Genomic DNA, 24,054 nt, shown 5'->3' with positions numbered 1-24,054 from the left:
AAATTTAAAATTTATTGGTGTTATTGACAAAGAGGAGAAAATAAAAAGGCGATAAGAGATTGACATTCTTATGAGACACCTTAAGTCTATACCACTTAAAAACTAAAGCGATAAGATGAATTTATTTACTTGTGTATTTGACGGTCTTAATATGTCTGTATTATCTTTCTCAATAAAAAAAGATTTAAACAAATGAAGGTAAATTTCAGACTATAAGAATGTTGCAAATTAAAAATATATTAGTTTGCAAGTAAAACCACATAATTTTTTTTAAGTGTATATATAGATATATATATTATAATAAAATATTTATAATCCTAATTGGTATTGTCTGTTCCTCCGCTCTCCTTCATTTCCTCTTTTGGCTGGGCTGTGATGTATAGAGCAGTCACACCCACTCTCTACATAGGTTTTGTCATATGACACACATGTTGATTGGATGTTCACTGTAATTGTCATAAAAAAAAAGTTAATCCAAGCGGGCTGGCTTAACATTGCAATAGAAGCATTACTATATGCACTAATTTAACCCTTTCACAGATGGATTTAAAAAAAAAAAAAAAAAAAAAAAAAAAAGGTACTCAAATACTTTTTTATGGCAAAGATTACAGGTACATAAAACCCAATTTTTTCCTTTCATGATTTAGATAGAACATACAATTTTAAACAACTTTCTAATGTACTTCTTCTATTATCATATTTTCTTTGTTTTCTTATTTATGTTATGTTTGTTTTCTTATTTATGTTATCCTTATTTGAAAAGCAGAAATGTATTTATAATAAAGCTCACGTGTCTGCAGAACTATATGTCAGCCTGTTTTGCAACAATATTATAAATTAGCAGGAGCACTAGATGGCAGCACTATTTCCTGTCATGTAGTGATTCAGGCAAGTGCACGCTACTTACCTAGGTATCTCTTCAACAAAGAACAACATGAGAATTAAATACATTTGATAATAGAAGTAAATGGGAAACTTTTTAAAATGGTATTCTCTATCTGAATCATTAAATCATTTTTTGGGGTTTAATGTCCCTTTAAATATAAGGCATTTGATTAGTTAAGGTTTACCATCACTTAAATGAGTCAAATGACAAAATAAAGGTAAAAGTGCTATTCATAAACATTGTAATACACTCTAGCAGGTAAAATGGATAATCGTAAACACATTGAAGAACAGGACATTTCTACAGTGCAATCTCTTTTAACATTCATAACTCAGGCAATGGACTTTGTTACACTTTCTCCTGTAAAATAATTATAAACCACAACACATCACTTCTCTCACACTTACTGCAGAGCTTGCATGTATGTCTGAATTGCAGCTTCTGCGTTTCCCTCTAAAAGATGAATTTTTCCCAAGGTGATGGAGCTGAGATCTTGTCTGTGTAACTGCAGAGCAAGCAACAGCTGTTCCTTACTCTGATGAGTGAGGGAGAAGAAGAAAAAGAACATGTGAAAGAATACTGAAGTAAACAACATCTCACTCCATTTAGCTTTTTAGTAGGGAGAGACAACGACAACAGCAACAAATTAAAATACACAAGTAGCAACAGAGCAGAAACACACAATTAAAAGGGTGATCTTCCTGCTTCTAGACGTGCAGAAACAGCAACACGAGGTACTATCCTATATAATAAAAGGCCAAGTATGTTTGTCCGATGCAGTCATGAGCAGTACAGACTGCACGAGGACAAACATACCTGGCCTTCAGTATCTGACAGCAGAGCAGAGAGGGTGTGCGGAAGCGGCCGTTGCGGGGAGCGTGGTCGGGTGGAGCGGCCGTGATGAGGGGGCGTGGCAGGCGGGAGTGCTGTGGTGGGGCGTGTCTGGGCGGGAGCAGGTGGACGTGGTCGGCTGGAGTGGGCATGTCCTGAGAGCACAGAAGAGGGGGGAGACAGAGCGCAAAAGAGAGGGGAGAGTGCAAAAGAGAGGGGAGAGAGCGCAAAAGAGAGGGGAGAGAGAAAACAAAAGAGGGGAGAGAGAGAACAAAAGAGAGGGATGGAGTGCAAAAGGGGGGGAGAGCAAAAGAGGGGGAGAGAGAGAGCAAAAGAGAGAGGAGAGAGAGCAAAAGAGAGGGGAGAGAGAGCAAAAGAGAGGGGAGAGAGAGCAAAAGAGAGGGGGAAGAGAGCAAAAGAGAGGGGGAAGAGAGCAAAATAGAGGGGGAAGAGAGCAAAAGAGAGGGAAGAGAGCAAAAGAAAAGGGGAGAGAGAGTAAAAGAGAGGGTGAGAACAAAAGAGAGGGGGGATAGAGAAAAAGAGGGGGGAGAGGGAGAGGGGGGAGAGAAAGACAGCAAAAGAGAGGGGGAGAGAAAGAGAGCAAAAGAGAGGGGGAGAGAGAGCAAAAGAGACAGGGAAAGAGAAAGAGAGCAAAAGAGAGGGGGGAGAGAGAGCAAACGAAAGGGGGAAGAGAGAGCAAAAGAAAGGGGGAAGAGAGAGCAAGAGAGGGGGGAAGAGAGAGCAAGAGAGGGGGGAAGAGAGAGCAAGAGAGGGGGGAAGAGAGAGCAAGAGAGGGGGGGGAAGAGAGAGCAAGAGGGGGGGGGAAGAGAGAGCAAGAGAGGGGGGAAGAGAGAGCAAGAGAGGGGGGAAGAGAGAGCAAGAGAGGGGGAAGAGAGCAAAAGAAAGGGAGAGAGAGAGCAAGAGAGAAGGGGGAGAGAAAACAAAAGAGGGGAAGAGCGAGTGAGAGCAAAAGAAAGGGGGAGAGAGAGCAAAAGAAAGGGGGAGAGAGAGCAAAAGAGAGGGGGAGAGAGAGAGCGCATAAGAGAGGGGGTAGAGAGCGCATAAGAGAGGGGGGAGAGAGATAGCAAAAGAGAGGGGGAGAGAGAGAGCAAGGGGTGGGACCGCTGTACTACAAAAAATGGCCCGTGTACACAGGCTTTAGGACTAGTTTCTAAATAAAAGAAGAGCAAAAACAAACAAAAAGAAGTACAAAAAGCATAAATTATGACTTACCAGACAATTTCCTTTCCTTCGATACAGGGAGAGTCCACAGCTGCATTCATTACTTGTTGGAATACTGAACCTGGCCACCAGGAGGAGGCAAAGACACCCCAGCCAAAGGCACAAACACCTCCCCCACTTCCCTCATCCCCCAGTCATTCTGCCGAGAGAACAAGGAAACAGTAGGAGAAATATCAGGGTGAAAAAAGTGCCAGAAGAAAACAAAATAAATTTAGGGCCGCCCATCGGAGAACACGGGCGGGAGCTGTGGACTCTCCCTGCATCGAAGGAAAGGAAATTATCTGGTAAGTCATAATTTATGTTTTCCACAGGGAGAGTCCACAGCAGCATTCATTACTTGTGGGAAACAATACCCAAGCTAAAGAGGACATTGAATGCTAACGGGAGGGTAAAAAAGAAAGGTGGACCCTAATCTGAGGGCACCACAGCCTGCAAAACCTTTCTCCCAAAGGCTGCTTCAGCAGAAGGAAAACCATCAAACTTGTAAAATTTGGAAAAATTATGTAAGGAGCCCCAGGTAGTCGCCTTACAAATCTGATCCATAGAGGCCTCATTTTGAAGGCCCATTCAACCAAAAAGATAAGGAGGTCAAAGAGGCCCTCTGACCCCTACGCTTCCTAGAATAGATAAACAGAGAAGTTTGTCTAAATTCCTTCGTAGCCTGAAGATAGAACTTCAAGGCACGAACCACATCCAGATTATGCAGTAAACGTTCCTTCGATGAAGGAGGATTAGGACATAAGGAAGGATCACAATTTCTTGATTGATGTTGCGATTTAACAGACAGGGCCGAAATCTGTCCCTTCAAGGAACTAGCTGAGAGGCCCTTCTCCAATCGCTCCTGGAACAAAGAGAAAGAATTCTGGCAACCTTTACTTTGTGCCAGGACAAACCACACTCTTCACACCAGAATAAGTAGGTCCTCCACACCCTATGATAGATGCGACGAGTAACTGGCTTACGAGCTTGAATAAGAGTATCAATAACCATCTCAGAAAACCCTCTCTTGGCTAAGACTAAGCGTTCAGGGGTCTATTTCTCAAAGTGTCAACAGAAAATACGCTGAAATTCTGCGTCGTAATTGTTGCAAGATTGATCTGACATAGTTATCAAAGTCTCAAGATCAGCAAATGTTGAAATTTGTGACGTAACATACGATCCCATGATCTCAAACCGGCGCAGATCGATGCTTACGTCATTACAGATATTCCGAATACACATTCGGCTCTATTTGACACTTTTCCCCATTTATCAAACATTTAACAGGTACGCTCGCTACTATTCTGATGCATCGTACCTGGTTTTCAATCCGCCACCCTTGAGGCTGCGGATGCCATAGAAATCAATGGGAGTCTGAAAGCTTATGCTGCAAGACAATGAAGTATACCCCATTGATTTCTTTTTTTTTTTTTTTTTATATATATTTGGTTTTTATTTGAGTTTTACATAACAATAAAAGAAAATGATAATACAATTGAACAAAAAGAATAATTGGTGTGATTCATACATAAACATTAGATGGCATCTTTTAAACGTAGAGGAAGTCATGGGCTTCCTTAGTCTACAAATGTCTAGTCCAGGTGATATTTAGTCTTTTCATATGAGCAAAAAAGATGATCCTGGCAAGCATCAACATATGTAAAAGTTTAAAGTTCGATGGTAATGAACAATGCCAGGTCTGATTTCGATCGGACCTTATTTCAGAGTTATAATAGACTCTAACATTTGAAACAATAATAAAAATAAAAACATAAAATAAAAATAAAACAAATAGAAATAAATAAATTCAATGGACTGAAACAAAAATTAAAATGTTGAATATAAAATGTTAAGTGTAAATGTAATTGTAAGTGTACCCGGGTAATTAGTGCGGCAGGACATCAGAAAGTCTTCGGCGTGACGTGTGGCAGGAGTCTTGAGGAGTATGTTATTAATTTATATAGAAGAATTTGAGGGTAGGCACAACTGCATCCCCTATTTGGGCAAGGCTAGTATGAAGGACTCCCAAAGGAAAAGCATATTATCGAAAAAACATAATTTATGCTTACCTGATAAATTTATTTCTCTTGTAGTGTATCCAGTCCACGGATCATCCATTACTTATGGGATATTAACTCCTCCCCAACAGGAAGTGCAAGAGGATTCACCCAGCAGAGCTGCTATATAGCTCCTCCCCTAACTGCCATTACCAGTCATTCGACCGAAAACATGTAGAAAAAGGAAAACCATAGGGTGCAGTGGTGACTGTAGTTTAATGGAAAAATTACCTGCCTTAAAGTGACAGGGCGGGCCGTGGACTGGATACACTACAAGAGAAATAAATTTATCAGGTAAGCATAAATTATGTTTTCTCTTGTTAAGTGTATCCAGTCCACGGATCATCCATTACTTATGGGATACCAATACCAAAGCTAAAGTACACGGATGACGAGAGGGACAGGCAGGCTCTTTATATGGAAGGAACCACTGCCTGAAGAACCTTTCTCCCAAAAACAGCCTCCGAAGAAGCAAAACTGTCAAATTTGTAAAATTTGGAAAAAGTATGAAGAGAAGACCAAGTTGCAGCCTTGCAAATCTATTCAACAGAAGCCTCATTCTTAAAGGCCCAAGTGGAAGCCACAGCTCTAGTAGAATGTGCTGTAATTCTTTCAGGAGGCTGCTGTCCAGCAGTCTCATAGGCTAACCGTATTATGCTACGAAGCCAAAAGGATAGAGAGGTAGCCGAAGCTTTTTGACCTCTCCTCTGACCAGAATAAACGACAAACAGGGAAGACGTTTGTCGAAAATCCTTAGTTGCCTGTAGATAAAATTTCAGGGCACGGACTACATCTAGATTGTGTAGCAGACGTTCCTTTTTCGAAGAAGGATTAGGACACAAAGATGGAACCACAATCTCTTGATTGATATTCCTGTTAGTGACCACCTTAGGTAGGAACCCAGGTTTAGTACGCAGAACTACCTTGTCTGAATGAAAAATCAGATAAGGAGAATCACAATGTAAGGCAGATAACTCAGAGACTCTTCGAGCCAAGGAAATCGCCATTAAAAACAGAACTTTCCAAGATAACAACTTGATATCAATGGAATGAAGGGGTTCAAACGGAACACCCTGTAAAACATTAAGAACTAAGTTCAAACTCCATGGTGGAGCAACAGTTTTAAACACAGGCTTGATCCTAGCTAAAGCCTGACAAAAAGCTTGAACGTCCGGAACTTCTGACAGACGTTTGTGTAAAAGAATGGACGGAGCTGAAATCTGTCCCTTTAAGGAACTAGCGGATAAACCCTTTTCTAAACCTTCTTGTAGAAAAGACAATATCCTCGGAATCCTAACCTTACTCCATGAGTAACTCTTGGATTCGCACCAATATAAGTATTTGCGCCATATCTTATGGTAAATCTTTCTGGTAACAGGCTTCCTAGCCTGTATTAAGGTATCAATAACTGACTCAGAAAAACCACGTTTTGATAAAATCAAGCGTTCAATTTCCAAGCAGTCAGCTTCAGAGAAATTAGATTTTGATGTTTGAAGGGACCCTGGATCAGAAGGTCCTGTTTCAGAGGTAGCGACCAAGGTGGACAGGATGACATGTCCACTAGATCTGCATACCAAGTCCTGCGTGGCCATGCAGGTGCTATTAGAATCACTGATGCTCTCTCCTGTTTGATTCTGGCAATCAATCGAGGAAGCATCGGGAAGGGTGGAAACACATAAGCCATCCCGAAGGTCCAAGGTGCTGTCAAAGCATCTATCAGAACCGCTCCCGGATCCCTGGATCTGGACCCGTAACGAGGAAGCTTGGCGTTCTGTCGAGATGCCATGAGATCTATCTCTGGTTTGCCCCAACGTCGAAGTATTTGGGCAAAGACCTCCGGATGAAGTTCCCACTCCCCCGGATGAAAAGTCTGACGACTTAAGAAATCCGCCTCCCAGTTCTCCACTCCCGGGATGTGGATTGCTGACAGGTGGCAAGAGTGAGACTCTGCCCAGCGAATTATCTTTGATACTTCCATCATTGCTAGGGAGCTTCTTGTCCCTCCCTGATGGTTGATGTAAGCTACAGTCGTGATGTTGTCCGACTGAAACCTGATGAACCCCCGAGTTGTTAACTGGGGCCAAGCCAGAAGGGCATTGAGAACTGCTCTCAATTCCAGAATGTTTATTGGTAGGAGACTCTCCTCCTGATTCCATTGTCCCTGAGCCTTCAGAGAATTCCAGACAGCGCCCCAACCTAGTAGGCTGGCGTCTGTTGTTACAATTGTCCAGTCCGGCCTGCTGAATGGCATCACCCTGGACAGATGTGGCCGAGAAAGCCACCATAGAAGAGAATTTCTGGTCTCTTGATCCAGATTCAGAGTAGGGGACAAGTCTGAGTAATCCCCATTCCACTGACTTAGCATGCACAATTGCAGCGGTCTGAGATGTAGGCGTGCAAAGGGTACTATGTCCATTGCTGCTACCATTAAGCCGATCACCTCCATGCATTGAGCTACTGACGGGTGTTGAATGGAATGAAGGACACGGCATGCATTTTGAAGCTTTGTTAACCTGTCTTCTGTCAGGTAAATCTTCATTTCTACAGAATCTATAAGAGTCCCCAAGAAGGGAACTCTTGTGAGTGGAAAGAGAGAACTCTTCTTTTCGTTCACCTTCCATCCATGCGACCTTAGAAATGCCAGTACTAACTCTGTATGAGACTTGGCAGTTTGAAAGCTTGAAGCTTGTATCAGAATGTCGTCTAGGTACGGAGCTACCGCAATTCCTCGCGGTCTTAGTACCGCCAGAAGAGCACCCAGAACCTTTGTGAAGATTCTCGGAGCCGTAGCCAATCCGAATGGAAGAGCTACAAACTGGTAATGCCTGTCTAGAAAGGCAAACCTTAGATACCGGTAATGATCTTTGTGAATCGGTATGTGAAGGTAAGCATCCTTTAAATCCACTGTGGTCATGTACTGACCCTTTTGGATCATGGGTAAAATTGTCCGAAAAGTTTCCATTTTGAACGATGGAACTCTTAGGAATTTGTTTAGGATCTTTAAATCCAAGATAGGCCTGAAAGTTCCCTCTTTTTTGGGAACCACAAACAGATTTGAGTAAAACCCTTGTCCTTGTTCCGACCGCGGAACCGGATGGATCACTCCCATTAATAAAAGATCTTGTACGCAGCGTAGAAACGCCTCTTTCTTTATTTGGTTTGTTGACAACCTTGACAGATGAAATCTCCCTCTTGGGGGAGAGAATTTGAAGTCTAGAAGGTATCCCTGAGATATGATCTCTAACGCCCAGGGATCCTGGACATCTCTTGCCCAAGCCTGGGCGAAGAGAGAAAGTCTGCCCCCCACTAGATCCGTTCCCGGATCGGGGGCCCTCGATTCATGCTGTCTTAGGGGCAGCAGCAGGTTTCCTGGCCTGCTTGCCCTTGTTCCAGGACTGGTTAGGTCTCCAGCCTTGTCTGTAGCGAGCAACAGCTCCTTCCTGTTTTGGTGCAGAGGAAGTTGATGCTGCTCCTGCTTTGAAATTATGAAAGGAACGAAAATTAGACTGTCTAGCCTTAGGTTTGGCTCTGTCTTGAGGCAGGGCATGGCCTTTACCTCCTGTAATGTCAGCGATAATTTCTTTCAACCCGGGCCCGAATAAGGTCTGCCCTTTGAAAGGTATATTAAGCAATTTAGATTTAGAAGTAACGTCAGCTGACCAGGATTTTAGCCACAGTGCTCTGCGTGCCTGAATGGCGAATCCGGAATTCTTAGCCGTAAGTTTAGTTAAATGTAGTACGGCATCTGAAATAAATGAGTTAGCTAACTTAAGGGCTTTAAGCTTGTGTGTAATCTCATCTAATGGAGCTGATTCAAGTGTCTCTTCCAGAGACTCAAACCAAAATGCTGCTGCAGCCGTGACAGGCGCAATGCATGCAAGAGGTTGCAATATAAAACCTTGTTGAACAAACATTTTCTTAAGGTAACCCTCTAACTTTTTATCCATTGGATCTGAAAAGGCACAGCTATCCTCCACCGGGATAGTGGTACGCTTAGCTAAAGTAGAAACTGCTCCCTCCACCTTAGGGACCGTTTGCCATAAGTCCCGTGTGGTAGCGTCTATTGGAAACATCTTTCTAAATATCGGAGGGGGTGAGAACGGCACACCGGGTCTATCCCACTCCTTAGTAACAATTTCAGTAAGTCTCTTAGGTATAGGAAAAACGTCAGTACTCGCCGGTACCGCAAAATATTTATCCAACCTACACATTTTCTCTGGTATTGCAACTGTGTTACAATCATTCAGAGCCGCTAACACCTCCCCTAGTAATACACGGAGGTTTTCCAGCTTAAATTTAAAATTTGAAATATCTGAATCCAGTTTGTTTGGATCAGAACCGTCACCCGCAGAATGAAGCTCTCCGTCCTCATGTTCTGCAAATTGTGACGCAGTGTCTGACATGGCCCTAATTTTATCAGCGCACTCTGTTCTCACCCCAGAGTGATCACGCTTACCTCTTAGTTCTGGTAATTTAGCCAAAACTTCAGTCATAACAGTAGCCATATCCTGTAATGTGATTTGTAATGGCCGCCCAGATGTACTCGGCGCTACAATATCACGCACCTCCCGAGCGGGAGATGCAGGTACTGACACGTGAGGCGAGTTAGTCGGCATAACTCTCCCCTCGTTGTTTGGTGAAATATGTTCAATTTGTACAGATTGACTTTTATTTAAAGTAGCATCAATGCAGTTAGTACATAAATTTCTATTGGGCTCCACTTTGGCTTTAGCACATATAGCACAGATATCTTCCTCTGAATCAGACATGTTTAACACACTAGCAAATAAACTAGCAACTTGGAAATACTTTTCAAGTAATTTACTATAATATGAAAACGTACTGTGCCTATAAGAAGCACAGAAAAAGTTATGACAGTTGAAAATTAATAAACTGAAAAGTTATAGCATCAAATCTTTGTAAAAAACACAATTTTAGCAAAGGATTGCTCCCATTAGCAAAGGATAACTAACCCTGATAGCAGAAAAAAAAAAAAAAAAAAAAACAAATACAGAAATAAACGTTTTTTTATCACAGTCAACTACAATCTCACAGCTCTGCTGTGAGTGATTACCTCACTCAAAACAAGTTTTGAAGACCCCTGAGTTCTGAACCGGATCATGCAGGGAAGACAATAAACTTCTGACTGAATTTTTTGATGCGTAGCAAAAGCACCTCTCCCCCTCACACATAACAGTGAGAGAGATCAGTAAACTGTCATAAATTAAATAAAACGACTGCCAAGTGGAAAAAAATAGTGCCCAAAACATTTTTTCACCCAGTACCTCAGAAAATTAAACGATTTTACATGCCAGCAAAAAACGTTTAACATTAATAAATTGAGTGTTATTAAAAAGCCTGTTGCTAGTCCCTGCAAATTAGGCTAAAGTTTTATGCATACAGTATAATTCCAGTGAAGTGCCATTCCCCAGAATACTGAAGTGTAAAATATACATACATGACAGCCTGATACCAGTTGCTGCTACTGCATTTAAGGCTGAGTTTACATTATATCGGTATGGCAGAATTTTCTCATCAATTCCATTGTCAGAAAATAATAAGCTGCTACATACCTCTTTGCAGATTAATCTGCCCGCTGTCCCCTGATCTGAAGTTTACCTCTCCTCAGATGGCCGAGAAACAGCAATATGATCTTAACTACTCCGGCTAAAATCATAGAAAAACTCAGGTAGATTCTTCTTCAAATTCTACCAGAGAAGGAATAACACACTCCGGTGCTATTATAAAATAACAAACTTTTGATTGAAGGTATGAAACTAAGTATAATCACCACAGTCCTCTCACACATCCTATCTATTCGTTGGGTGCAAGAGAATGACTGGTAATGGCAGTTAGGGGAGGAGCTATATAGCAGCTCTGCTGGGTGAATCCTCTTGCACTTCCTGTTGGGGAGGAGTTAATATCCCATAAGTAATGGATGATCCGTGGACTGGATACACTTAACAAGAGAAAATCTAGATTATCCGATCTAAGATAGTAGAATCTTTCTAAAATTAGGTCTGTGCTGACAAGCTTTCTCCATTCACTGATACTTGGGATTGTGGCTGATTTCCAATATCTGGGTATCATTTGTTTTGCTGTGTTTATCATGATTTGGAATAACTGTTTGCGTAGCTTGCATGCTACCTGGGGAGATCCTTGAAGCAATATCAGCTCCGGATCAGGGGTTAATTGAGTGGATAGGACCTTATTGACATCTTTAAAGATCTCTAGCCAAAACTGTCTAATTGGATCACATTCCCACCAGATATGTTTCATGTTACCCTCTTGTTCACACCCCCTCCAGCATTTACCTGGACTATTTTTATATATTCGTTTCAGTCTTGATGGAGTCATATACCAGCGCATGCAGATTTTGATATTTGTTTCTTTTGCTCTAGAAGAATGTGCTGACTGTGACAGTCTTTTGAATCTAGAAAGCCATTCTTTGGGGGGGGGGGGGTGTACTGCCAGTTCTCTATCCCACCCTATTGTATATGAAGGCAGTTTGTCGAATCTATTTTCTAATACTAATTTATACAGTGAGGAGATTGATCTCAAGTTTTCTGATCCATTTGAGCAGGCTTGTTCAAATTGTGTAAGTGGACGTGTAAAGTCCGCTTTGTATTTATGTGAGAGGATGAAGTGTCTAGCCTGATGATAGTTGAACCAGGAGGTGAAAAAGGGGAGAGATAATAGGTCAATTTGCTGCTTTGTCATTAGTTGATGTTTGTCTAATAAAGTGTGAATTTGGATCTGTGCACTCAAAGGGGAGTTTGTGTTTCTTTCTATTTGTAATCCTCGGGGAAATTCGGGGTTTGATAGTAGATTCGTGAGCGGAGAGTATTTAGTGGAGATTTTGGGATGTGTTTTAAGGACAGATAGCCAATCCTTCCAAGTTTCATTAGTAATACATAATTGGGAGATTGTTGGACTTTTCACAGCTGAGGGGTTCCAGCACAAACTGCCAATGGTATCAGTGCCCGCTAGAGATGTTTCTATCTGTACCCAACCCTTGGATTGATCAATCTCGTATCTGCACCAATCCACTACTCTTTGAAGTGAGATAGCTAACTTGTAGGAGCTAAGGTGGGGAACACCCAGACCTCCTTGTGTCGTGAGTTTATAAATCGTGATTTTACTAATACGTGGAGGTCTGCGCCTCCAGATATAGTCATTCATTATTTTTTGTAATATATTAATCTCTCTGGAAATGTTTTGAATGGGGACAGTTTGTAATATGTATAATGCTTTGGGCAATAACACCATTTTCGCTGCCTGGATCCTGCCCAGCCAAGAGACATTTTTTAAAAGCCAGGAGGAAGTTAGTGATTGAAATTCAGTAATCAATTTCTCATAGTTATATTTACGTGTGAATTGTCTGTCTGGAGTAAGATAGATACCCAGGTATTTAAGGCATTTGGTCTGCATTTTAAGGGGGCATTGTGTCTTAATAGCTTCTAGAACCAGATGTAGTACCCTCACTGGCAGGAATTCAGATTTTGACGTGTTGACTGAGAAATTAGACACCTTACCGAAAGTCAAGTTCCAATAGGGCGTGAGAGATAGATTCTAACGGATCAGTCAGTGTTAGTAACAAGTCGTCCGCGTAAATGGCCAGCTTATGGTTCCTTGGTCCTATCTGTATTCCCTTAATGTTGCTGTTTGATCTGAGTTTGATTGCTAGGGGTTCTAGGGAGAGAATGAATAGTAAAGGTGAGAGGGGGCAGCCCTGTCTGGATCCATTTCTAATTTCAAAGTGTTCGGACAAGGTCCCATTTACCCTGATCTGTGCCGAAGGGGTGGTATAAAGAGCCATTATTTTTTGTATAAAGTGATTGGGGAAGTTGTACTGTCTGAGAGTCATCTGTAAGTAGGTCCAGTCAAGTCTGTCAAATGCCTTCTCGGCGTCGGTGGATACAAATAGAGTCGGGATGTCTGTCGATTGCACGTAATCTAATAGATTTAGGACTTTCACTGTGTTGTCTTTTGCTTCCCTAAACGGCACAAAGCCTGCCTGGTCTTGGTGAATTATTAGGGGTAGTAATTTGTTTATTCGGGTGGCTAGAATTTTTGCGTATAGCTTTAGATCTGTGTTAAGTAACGAAATTGGTCTGAAGTTGGCCGGATGATCTGGTGTTTTACCTGGTTTTTCTAGTACTGTCACCACAGCCTGGAGCATGGTGTCCGGGAAACATGTGCTATCTGATACATGGTTAAATAAAGAGGTCAAATATGGGGCGAGGAGTTTGGAAAAAGTTTTATAATAAAGCCCAGAAAAGCCATCTGGGCCCGGTGATTTGTTAGGCTTTAAGGTTTTTATTGCATCTAGCACTTCTCTGAGGTTGAAGGGTTGATCTAGTGCTTTAGACTGTTCTGCATTTAACTGCGGGACTTGTATTTGATCCAGATATTGCTTACAGTGATAGGAGTGGGCCTGAGTGTTCCTATTTGGGTATAAATTATAAAGTTTATGGTAATAAGCCTTGAATTCCTCCGCAATCTTATGGGTATCCTCTACCTGTCTACCTGATTTGCTTTTAATTGAGTGTACATATGTGCGTTGTTGTCTTTTCTTCAAGGTTCTCGCTAACCATTTACCTGGTTTATTTCCCTCACTATAAAATGTTTGTTGGAAGGACAGTAGTTGCCTCTGAGTGGTCAACTGGAGTAAGTTATTTAATTGGTCTCGTTTGGCGTTAAGGTTTTCCAAAATAGATGGGTTGTCTGGATATTGTTTGTGTTGAAAGTCTAAGTCAGCTATGTCTTTCGCTAGAGAAGAGAATTTCTCCCTACTCTTCTTCGTCACGTATGCTTTGGTCTTGATAAGCTCCCCTCTAATTGTACTTTTGTGAGCCTCCCAAAGGGTGGTGATATTAACCTCAGGTGAGTCGTTCAGGGAGAAATAGGATTTAATGTGTTTAGCTAAATTAGTTATTTGTGTTTTACCCTTTAGTAGCGACTCATCCAGTCTCCATTGGAATGTTCTGAGAGGGGCTGAGGGCCATGTTATTCTGCATGAGACCAAGGAATGGTCAGACCAAGTGGTGTGCGAGATGTCGGCTGCTTTCATGTAGGAGAGTACTAAGTGGTCAATTAAAATGTAATCTAACCTGGAGTAACACCTATTTGGGTTTGAGAAAAAGGTAAAATCCCTTCTCTGTGGGTTCATGTACCTCCATGTATCATGTACCCCTAGTAATTTGAGATTCTGCCAGATAGTTTGCATTTTGGGTATTTTAATTCTTGTGTCTGGATTGGTACAATCCATTTTAGGATTTAGGGGTACATTGAGATCTCCCGCTAGGATTAAAGATCCTTTAATATGTGACAGGATGGTATTGGTAGTAGTATTAATGAACGAGCTTTGGGATCTATTTGGGGCATAAACATTCACTAATGTTACAGGTTTTCCAAAAAGAAGACCTGTAACGCATAAGAATCTACCATCTTTATCATATTCTATGTGGGTTTTAGTGAAAGCAATGGACCTATGTATCAAAATGCTGACACCATTGATTTTTTTGGATGGGTTGGAACTGTGGAAGTGCAAGGGGTAGTTGGAAGAAAAAAACTTAGGAACATGACCAGACTTGAAATGTGTCTCTTGTAGCATTAGGATGTGCCCCTTTCTTGTGTAGGTCTAGTAGGGCCATTCTGCGCTTATTTGGACTATTGAAGCCCTTAACATTTTGGGTGAGGATGATTACATCCTGTGTGTTATTCCTACTCATACCTGTGCTTTTTGACAGAAATTATGTGAATGAAATGAGATTTCCTGCCACACTCACCAAGATGAATACCCGGGTACTGCACTCTGTGTAGAAAAATATAAACAAAAACATAAACAAAAATAGCAAAGAAGAAAAAGAAAATTACAATTAACAATTTAACATTCCAAGCGCTACCTCTGAGCATGAGGAGCGCTTGTTGCAACATCAACACTAAGGGAGACTAGTTCTCCCGTCTGGCTGAGAGAACTGCATAATCTAACAATAAGCCTAACATGGCTCAACTTCTAGTTTTGTGAGATTAAACATGTAATTGTTAAACATTATTAAGTCTAAGTAAACTTAGTCAAATTTTAATTTATTAACTCTACAAACATGTGTCTGAAATTTATCTTCTAACAGTAAGAACTTTATATGGCCCCTACCCGTATGTTGGGTGTTACCTATGTCTCACGACATGCTTAAGTATACTAGGGGGGGACCTACCCCTGCAGCATCTAGAAAAAGAATTTTTATATAAAGATTGCATTGCAAGACAACAAAAAAGGATACCATTCAAACAGTCTCAATCAACCCTTTTCTTTCAATTGTGGTTGACTGTGTGTGCTGGGTCGACGAGTCTTCTTAGGCTGAACTTGTTGCCACTCTTTCCTCTGTGGCAAAGGACCACCGTTGGTCTCTGAGCTTGATTGTTCCTGAGTAGCCTGTGTTTTCACCCCTTCTGGGGTTGGAATGTCTAATTCTGTGCATATCTTTGGGATGTCTTCCAGTGAAGAACATGAGTATCTTTTTCCTTGCCTTAGGATTATAAGGTGGAAGGGGAAACCCCATCTGTAAGGGATGTTCATCTTTCGAAGTGATAAGGTGAACGGTTTAAATTCCTTTCTTTTGGCAAGGGTCCTTTGGGAGAGATCTGCGTAGAATTGTAGTTCTGCATTCTCATATTTTATGGGTTGTTTCTCCCGAGCCTGCTTCATAATATCTTCCTTTTCCTTGAAGTTTGTAATGCGGACAATCACATCTCTTGGGGGCTGCGAGTCCAAGGGTCTTGGTCTCAGAGCCCTATGAGCTCTATCAATGTCTATTTTTGCAGGAGGCTCTGTTTGCTTTAAGAAATTAAAGAGGTCTTGTAGATATTGGTCTAGGTCGGTAGTCGGGATAGCTTCGGGGATGCGCCTTATTCTAATGTTGTGCCTTCTGCCTCTATTCTCTGCGTCGTCCATTTTTTCTTCCAAGTCATGGATCTCCCCGTGCTGTTTAAGAATAATGTTGTGAAGGTCTGTTATTGCTGAGGCATGAGCATCCTGTGTACTCTCCACTGCTTCTACCCTGTGTCCGATCTCTCCCATTTCCCTTTTAAGATCACTGATTTCCTCTTTAATGCACTGCTTTACTTGTGAGATTAAGGTATTAAAGTCTTTTTTTGAAGGGAGAGATTCAAACAGAGCTTTTGGTATTGTGATAGTGTCAGTTATAGTCTCCGTGTCAGATTCTGACGAAGAAGATGCAGCGAGTGATTCAGGATCCTCTGTAATACTGGTAGCAGCAGCTTGATTTTCTACTGATTTAAAGTAGCTGTTAACAGATGGAGTTGTGTGGCCACGTGGCTTGGGGCCTAAACCCTTTTTGCTAAGCTTTTTGGGTGACATGATTGAATCTTGTGTGCTCAGTTGCTCTGCTCAGATCTTGCCTAATTGCTTTTAAATGAAATCTTTAGGAACTGCAGGTGTATGCTTATTAGTGAGTCTCCGGAATAATTAAAGGCAGGTCAGGTGCAGAATAGGGAAAAATATATATAGAAAAAGGCCACTATGCTGATGACTTTCCCTTTACTCCTGTTTTGTGCTGTAGGAAGCTGAAGGCCTTGTCTTTGCAGTTTGATTATAGCATAGGCTCAAAAGCGTGAGGCCACAAGACCCCTATCATTTTTCTGTTGTAGGCTAATTCTTGAGACTTATGCTCCGTCACGTGGGCTCATGAATGTGCGTGCTTTGTGTATCCTCCCTTTTGTCTCTACTAATAATAAAATTGTCCAGCCATCGAGGGAAGGGGGGGATTAGAGGGGTTTATATCCCAGAAATGTATAAGTGATACTGCTTTCCCCGTTCTTCACCTCAGAAGCGCTAGGAGAGGTACTCTTTATGAAGCGCGGCCTACCGCGCCCCTTCTCAGTGCAGCATGAGCGATAAAATGGGCTGCGTGATAATTGCTTTTTACAGACCCTTGCGTGTTATCTCACAGTTAGCATTTTTTCAGACTGTCTTACCGCTGACCCGTTGAGGCATGTGGTTGCAGGGCCCAGTGTGCAGCGTGGTTGTGCTCCGGAACGGTTATACTGGCGTGGGTGGAGTGCGCCTCAGGCACTGTTCACATCGCTCCGGGGTACCGATGACTCACAATTCAGACGAATTCAGGAGCTGTGCTTATTGTGCTATGGTCTTACGCACTTGTGACTCCTTTGTTGTCGCTGGGCTTGATTTTAATCGCCTCTCAGCCAGATTGGGCACAGGAGCTCTAGTAAGCCGCGGCCATCTTCCTGGCTCATACCCCATTGATTTCTATGGTAGAAAACAAGTTACGTTTACACCTAACACCCTAATATAAACCCAGAGTTTAAACATCCCTAATCCGCCGCCCCCGACATCGCCGCAACCTAAAAAAAAAAAGTATTAACCCCTATTCCGCCGCTCTCCCAACACCACTAAACTTATTAACCCCTAAACCTCTGGCCTCCCACATCACCACCACTAACTAAACCTATTAACCCCTAAACCGTCAGCCCCCCACATCGCAAAAAACTAAATTAAGCTATTAACCCCTAAACCTAACAACCCCCTAACTTTAAATTAAAATTACAACATCCCTATCTTAATATAAATTAAAACGTACCTGTAGAATTAAAATAAACTAATTTTAAACTATTAATTAACTTACCCTAACTATTATACTACAATTAAATTACCAATTAAACTAAATTACATATTAAAAAAACCTAACCCTATTAAAATTATTTAAATATACAATTAAACATTATTAAAAAGAACTAAATTACCACACAAAAAAACAACAAAGTTACAAAAAAAAACAAACACTAAATTACGAAAAATAACAAACCAAATGATCAAAAATATTTTTTTACACCTAATCTAATAGCCCAATCAAAATAAAAAAGCCCCCCCAAAATAAAACAAATCCTAGCCTACAATAAACTACCAATCAGCCAATAGAATTTTAGTAGCTCTCATCCTATTGGCTGATTTGAAAAGCCAATAGGATTTCAGAAGCTCGCCTCCTATTGGCTGATTTGAATTTAACACTCAAATCAGCCAATAGGAATGCAAGGGACGCTATCTTGAATCGCGTCCCTTGCATTGAAGCTTCAGTTTACAGCGGCGACCGTAAGAAGAGGAGTAATGGCAGGAAAAAAGAAATTAGATTGAACTTCCAAGGCACCGCTAATACATCTATTAGCTCCGCCGAGGATCCCTGGACTTCGACCCATATCTGGGTAGCTTGGTATAGAGATGGAACGCCATAAAATCTATTTCCGGCATTCCCGACCTGTTGCATATCTCCGCAAACACTTCACAATGGAGAGACCACTCCCCCGGATGAAAGGATTGTCTGCTGAGAAAATCCGCTTCCCAGATGTCCACACCTAGAATGTGGATCGCTGACAGCGAACAGTTGTGGGTCTCCGCCCACTCCAGAATCCGAGATACTTCCCTCATTGCTAGGGAGCTTCTCATTCCCCCCTGATGGTTGATGTAAGCCACCAAGGTTATATTGTCTGATCGGAATCAGATAAATTGGGACAAACCCAGTAGGGGCCAAGCCTTCAGAGCATTGAATATTGCCTGAAGGTCTAGAATGTTGAATGGGAGGGAGCTCTCCTCCTGCGTACACAGGCCCTGTGCCTTCTTGGCGCCCCAAGCAGCTCCCCATCCTGACAGACTTGCGTCCGTAATCACAGTCACCCAGGATGTTCTTAAAAAGGACACGTGATCCGGACAGAGCCACCAAGAGAGCGATTCTCTCGACCGGTTGTCCAGAGAAATCTGTTGAGACAGATCAAAATGATTGACGTTCCACTGCCTCAGCATGCACAGTCGCAACGGCCTGAGGTGGAACCTGGCAAAGACAACGATGTCCATGCTGGACACCATGAGACCAATCACCTCCATACACTGAACCACAGATGGCCTTAAGGAGGACTGGAGGGCAAAACATGTTGAAGCTACCTTGCAACTTCTCTGTCTGTTAGAAATATTCTTATGTCTATGGAATCTATTATCATGCCCAGGAATTATACCATGGTGCTTGGAACTCCTTTCTCTCTCTTCCCTCCGAGGGATCAAAAAAGACAGAGGAGAGATTCCGAATGATCTTCCGCCAGATGAAATGTTTGTGCTTGTACCAGGATATCGTACTACTGCTACACCCCGGGTTCTGGCGACTGCTAGAAGAGCTCCTAGAAACCTCGTAAAAATTATTGGAGCAGTAGCTGGATCAAACGGAAGTGCAATGAACTGGAAGTGCTGGATTAGAAACGCAAACCTGAGCTAAAGTACGATATGCGGAGGACAACTGAAAAAACAAACTTTATTTTAAATAAAACAAACGGCACATTAATATCACATGGTGCGCAATGCAGGACCGGCCCTGCTATGAGAAAAAGTGCGTCAAGCTTTTAAGCTGCGCAACCGTCAAAGTGAAACCTATATGTTCCATCTCAGCCTATGAGCCCATAAAAATCTTACACATAAAGTAGCATAAAATCAAATAAAGCATATATGATTAAACCCAACTGTTCATATTCCCCCTCAGGAAATATTAACCCTTGATTCCATAGATAAAAGGAGCCACACTGTGACCCTGTCTTCTAGCGTTTGCAATATGTGTAAAAAAAAAAAACGATCTTACTGGAATCCATGCCGTGGAACAGTAACACGGTCCTTCAAGTTTGATAGATTGTAGCAGTGCTTCTGACATGGACTTGAGTGAAGAAAGCAGGCAGCGAAACTCGTCAACACTGATTGATTTAGGAGCTGTTAATATGAGTCTGGATGATTTTGCAGAAATACTCTCCCTGCATCTACAGACTCTAACTTTCGTCAATGCTCTCACTGAGAGGCTGACAAGACTACTTAAAACTCCAGTCCCATAGCGAAGAGTACTACCCTCCATAAGAGACTACTCTAAATCTTCTGACACTTCTCTGCAATCCTCCTATGATGAAAGGCAAAGAATGACTGGGGGATGAGGGAAGTGGGGGGGGGGGGGGGGTTGGGCCTTTGGCTGGGGTTTCTTTGCCTCCTCCTGGTGGCCAGGTTCAGTATTCCCACTAGTAATGAATGCAGCTGTGGACTCTCCCTGTATTAAGAAGGAAATATGTTAAGTGCTCACACAGGACCTATTTAATGGGCACACCACCTGGCTGATTTTACTGGGCACCCAACTAAAATTTAAACAAATATTAAAGGGCCAAGATACCCAAATGTTAAAACACTTGAAAGTGATGCAGCATAGCTGTAAAAAGCCGACTAGAAAAATCTGAACATCTCTACGTAAAAAAGAAAGATATTTTTGCCTCAAAAGTTTCTCAGTAGCCACATCCTATTATAAAGGACTTCTAAGCAGCAAATCAGTATGTCTGTCCCGGGACAGCGGAAGGAGGGAGCTTACGTGTACACTCATCTTATTTCCCTATTCAGTGTAAGGAAGTTTACAATGAAATCTCATAAGAGTTAAGTCAAATCACATAAGATCACAGTAAAAGAGTTTATGACCTCAGCACTGGGAGCAGCTGAGTATAACTTTTTACACAGAACTTACTCTGCTGAGCTGAGGAGATTGTGAGGTAAAATATCTTCCTTTTTACATAGAGATGCTCAGGTGATATTTTCCTGTCAGCTTTTTACAGTTATGCTGCATCAGTTTCAAGTGATTTAGCATATGAGTATTATGTCCCTTTAATCTGCCACCACCTGGCTACTTCATAATATTACCCAGTCGGCTACATTTTCTGTGGACATAGATATTTATATATGTACACAAAATCTCCAGCTACTCCATATTCTTCCTCACCTTGCTCAGATCTCTTAGATACATATAGCAGACACCCAGGTTATGGCAGATCTCCTGTCAAACAAGAAAAAAAAAAAATAGAAAAAACAATGAAAAATGTATTTCGACCAAGTTTATGGTTAAAATTGAAAACTTGATCATCATACCTGTAAAGTCAAAAAATATAATACTCTTTAAAGGCTATACAACTGGTACATAATGAATTACAGAGTTCGCGAAATTAGATAGCTCTGCTCTTATATGCAAAACCTAAAAATGAGCCTTGCTGTACCTATCTTTATTATCATGTCATTAGTATGCACTCATGCCATTAACATATATTGTTCAGTTAAGAACCACTAGCAACATGGAAAAGCAATAATTGCGACCACAAAGCTTAAAGGAAACTTAAAGGGACAGTCAACAGCAAAATTCTTATTGCTTAAAAAAGATAGATAAGGTCTTTACTACCCATTACCCAGCTTTGCACAACAAACATTGTTATATAAATATACTTTGTAACATTTAAACCTCTAAATTTCTGCCTGTTTCTAAGCCACTAAAGACAGCCTCTTATCACATGCTTTTTATTAGCTTTTCACAACAAGACAAAGCTAATCCATGTGGGCCATATAGATAAAATTGTGCTCTCTCCCGTGGAGTTGTGCATGACACTGCACTAATTGGCTAAAATGCAAGTCAATAGATAATAAATAAAAAGTAATGTGATCAGGGGGCTGTCAAAAAAGGCTTAGATACAAGGTAATCACCGAGGTTAAAAGTATATTAAATATAACCATGTTGGCTGTGCAAAACTGGAGAATGGGTAATAAAGGGATTATCTATCTTTTTAAAAAATAACAATTTTGGAGTAGACTGTCCCTTTAAGCCAAAATTAAACTTTCATGTAAGCCTATGAGACCAGCTGTTTGTAGATCACCTTCATAAGAGCGGACTACAACAGTGTAACTCTCAGCAGGGCCCTATACCCACTTGATCCCTATAAATGTTACCTTGCATATCATTTCTATGTTTACAGAGCTACGGAATCTGTTGGTGCTCTACAAATAAAACTGATAATGATAATAATAATTCAGATATAGCATGCAGTTACAACCATTATCAAATGTCGCAGTCTTTTTATATACACATTATCCGAGACACCAACTCCTGCTGGGGCATGTGCACAAGTTAACAGTGTATATGTATACTAGTCTCTGATTGGCTGATGGCTCTTACATGACACAGGGAGAAAAAAAATAAAATTTGTCAAGAAAAAATCCACTTTGTTGAAATTCAGAGTAAGTGTTATTGCATTGTCTTTTTTTTTTTTTTTTTAGATAATATTTTTTTTATTGAGGTTTTGGTAGATGGCATAAGATAATACATGACTGTTCACAATGAAAGCAGGTATTTATGTCACTTGTAAGCCACAGTAGTACATAAGTAAAGAAATATTGAATATGCCTGAAATATACATACAATAACACATATACATTAATAAAAAATATAAATTATGTTTACCTGATAATTTCATTTCCATCGTGGGGAGGAGAGTCCACGGCTTCATTCATTACTTGTGGGAAATATGAACCTGGCCACCAGGAGGAGGCAAAGACACCCTATCCAAAGGCTTAAATACCTCCCCCACTTCCCTCATCCCCCAGTAATTCTGCCGAGGGAACAAGGAACGGTAGGAGAAATATCAGGGTATAAATGGCGCCAGAAGAACAAAAAAACTAAATTTAGGTCCGCCCACCGGAGCGACGGGCGGGAGCCGTGGACTCTCCTCTCCACGATGGAAATGAAATGATCAGGTAAGGATAATTTATATTTTCCATCTAAAGGGGAGGATAGTCCATGGCTTCATTCATTACTTGTGGAAACAAATACCCAAGCTCTAGAGGACACTGAATGAAAACGGGAGGGCAAGAGGCGGACCCTAATCTGAGGGTACCTTTTTCCCTAAAACTGCTTCCGCCGAAGCAAAAACGTCAAATTTGTAAAACTTTGTAAAGGTATGTAAGGAGGACCAGGTAGCCGCCTTACAAATCTGCTGCATAGAGACCTCATTCTTGAAGGCCCACAAAGAAGCCACAGCTCTAGTCGAATGAGGCGTGATCCTCTGAGAAGGCTTATGTCCCGCTGTCTCGTAGGCTAAGCGAATCATGCTCCTCAACCAAAAGGACAAAGAAGTTGCAGAGGTTTTCTGCCCCCTGCGCTTCCCTGAGTACACCACAAAAAGAGATGTAGTCTGTCTGAAATCCTTCGTAGCCTGAAGATAGAACTTCAAAGCTTGAACCACATCCAAATTATGAAGTAACCTCTCCTTAAAGGGACATTATACACTCATTTTTTCTTTGCATAAATGTTTTGTAGATGATCTATTTATATAGCCCATAACGTTTTTTTTTTTTTTTTAAATGTATAGTTTTGCTTATTTTTAAGTAACATTGCTCTGATTTTCAGACTCCTAACCAAGCCCCAAAGTGTTATGTGAATACCGTCAGCTACCTTCTCCAGTTTGCTCCTGTTTGTGTAAAGGGTCTTTTCATATGCAAAAGAAGGGGGAGGGGGGGGAGTGTCTTATTTTCCATTTACAGTGGGCTTTCCAGCCACCTTTTCAACAGAGCTAAACTTAGAACTTCTAAGTAAGTTTTTAAACAGTTTTCTACTGGATTTTTATATCAGTATCTGTGCATCTTATTCTTTATAGTAGTGTCTATTACATGCAGTTATATGAAAATGAGTGTATACTGTCCCTTTAAGAGAAGAGGGGTTAGGATACAAAGAAGGAACAACTATTTCCTGATTGATGTTACGGTTAGAGACAACCTTGGGAAGGAATCCCAAACCAGTGCGAAGAACAGCCTTATCAGCGTGAAACACCAGATAAGGAGGCTCATATTGCAAGGCCGCCAACTAAGATACTCTGCATGCTGATGCAATAGCTAACAGAAAAAGAACCTTCCAAGAAAGAATCTTAATGTCAACAGAGTGCATAGGTTCAAACGGAACCCTCTGCAACACCTTCAGAACCAAGTTCAAACTCCAGAGCGGAGCGGATTGTCTAAAAAAAGGCCTGATTCTAGGCAAAGCCTAAACAAAAGACTGTATATCAGGAAGCTCAGCGAGCCTCTTGTGTAACAGAACCGACAATGCCAAAATCTGTCCCTTCAAGGAACTGGCTGCAAGCCCCTTCTCCAGTCCATCCTGGAGAAAGGACAAAATCCTTGATACCTTAACTTTATGCCAAGGATAT

General features: G+C 41.4%; 1 protein-coding gene across 1 annotated transcript in view; it reads right to left on the bottom strand.

The window, feature by feature from the left end:
- The window catches only part of BBS4 (Bardet-Biedl syndrome 4), a 307,119-nt gene that overhangs the window by 124,967 nt on the left and 158,098 nt on the right, over window positions 1-24,054 (bottom strand). The window contains exons 7-8 of the mRNA XM_053717315.1: window positions 20,814-20,867; window positions 1,294-1,421 (exon numbers count right to left, since the gene is read on the bottom strand). Of these exons, the coding sequence (XP_053573290.1) occupies window positions 1,294-1,421; window positions 20,814-20,867 (182 nt within the window). The remainder of the gene's footprint in view (window positions 1-1,293; window positions 1,422-20,813; window positions 20,868-24,054) is intronic.

Source organism: Bombina bombina, chromosome 6 (assembly GCF_027579735.1).
Source record: "Bombina bombina isolate aBomBom1 chromosome 6, aBomBom1.pri, whole genome shotgun sequence".
NCBI classification, from domain to species: Eukaryota; Metazoa; Chordata; class Amphibia; order Anura; family Bombinatoridae; genus Bombina; species Bombina bombina.
Note: the sequence above shows the minus strand (reverse complement) of the source record. Positions and strands in the feature narration are given on the sequence as shown.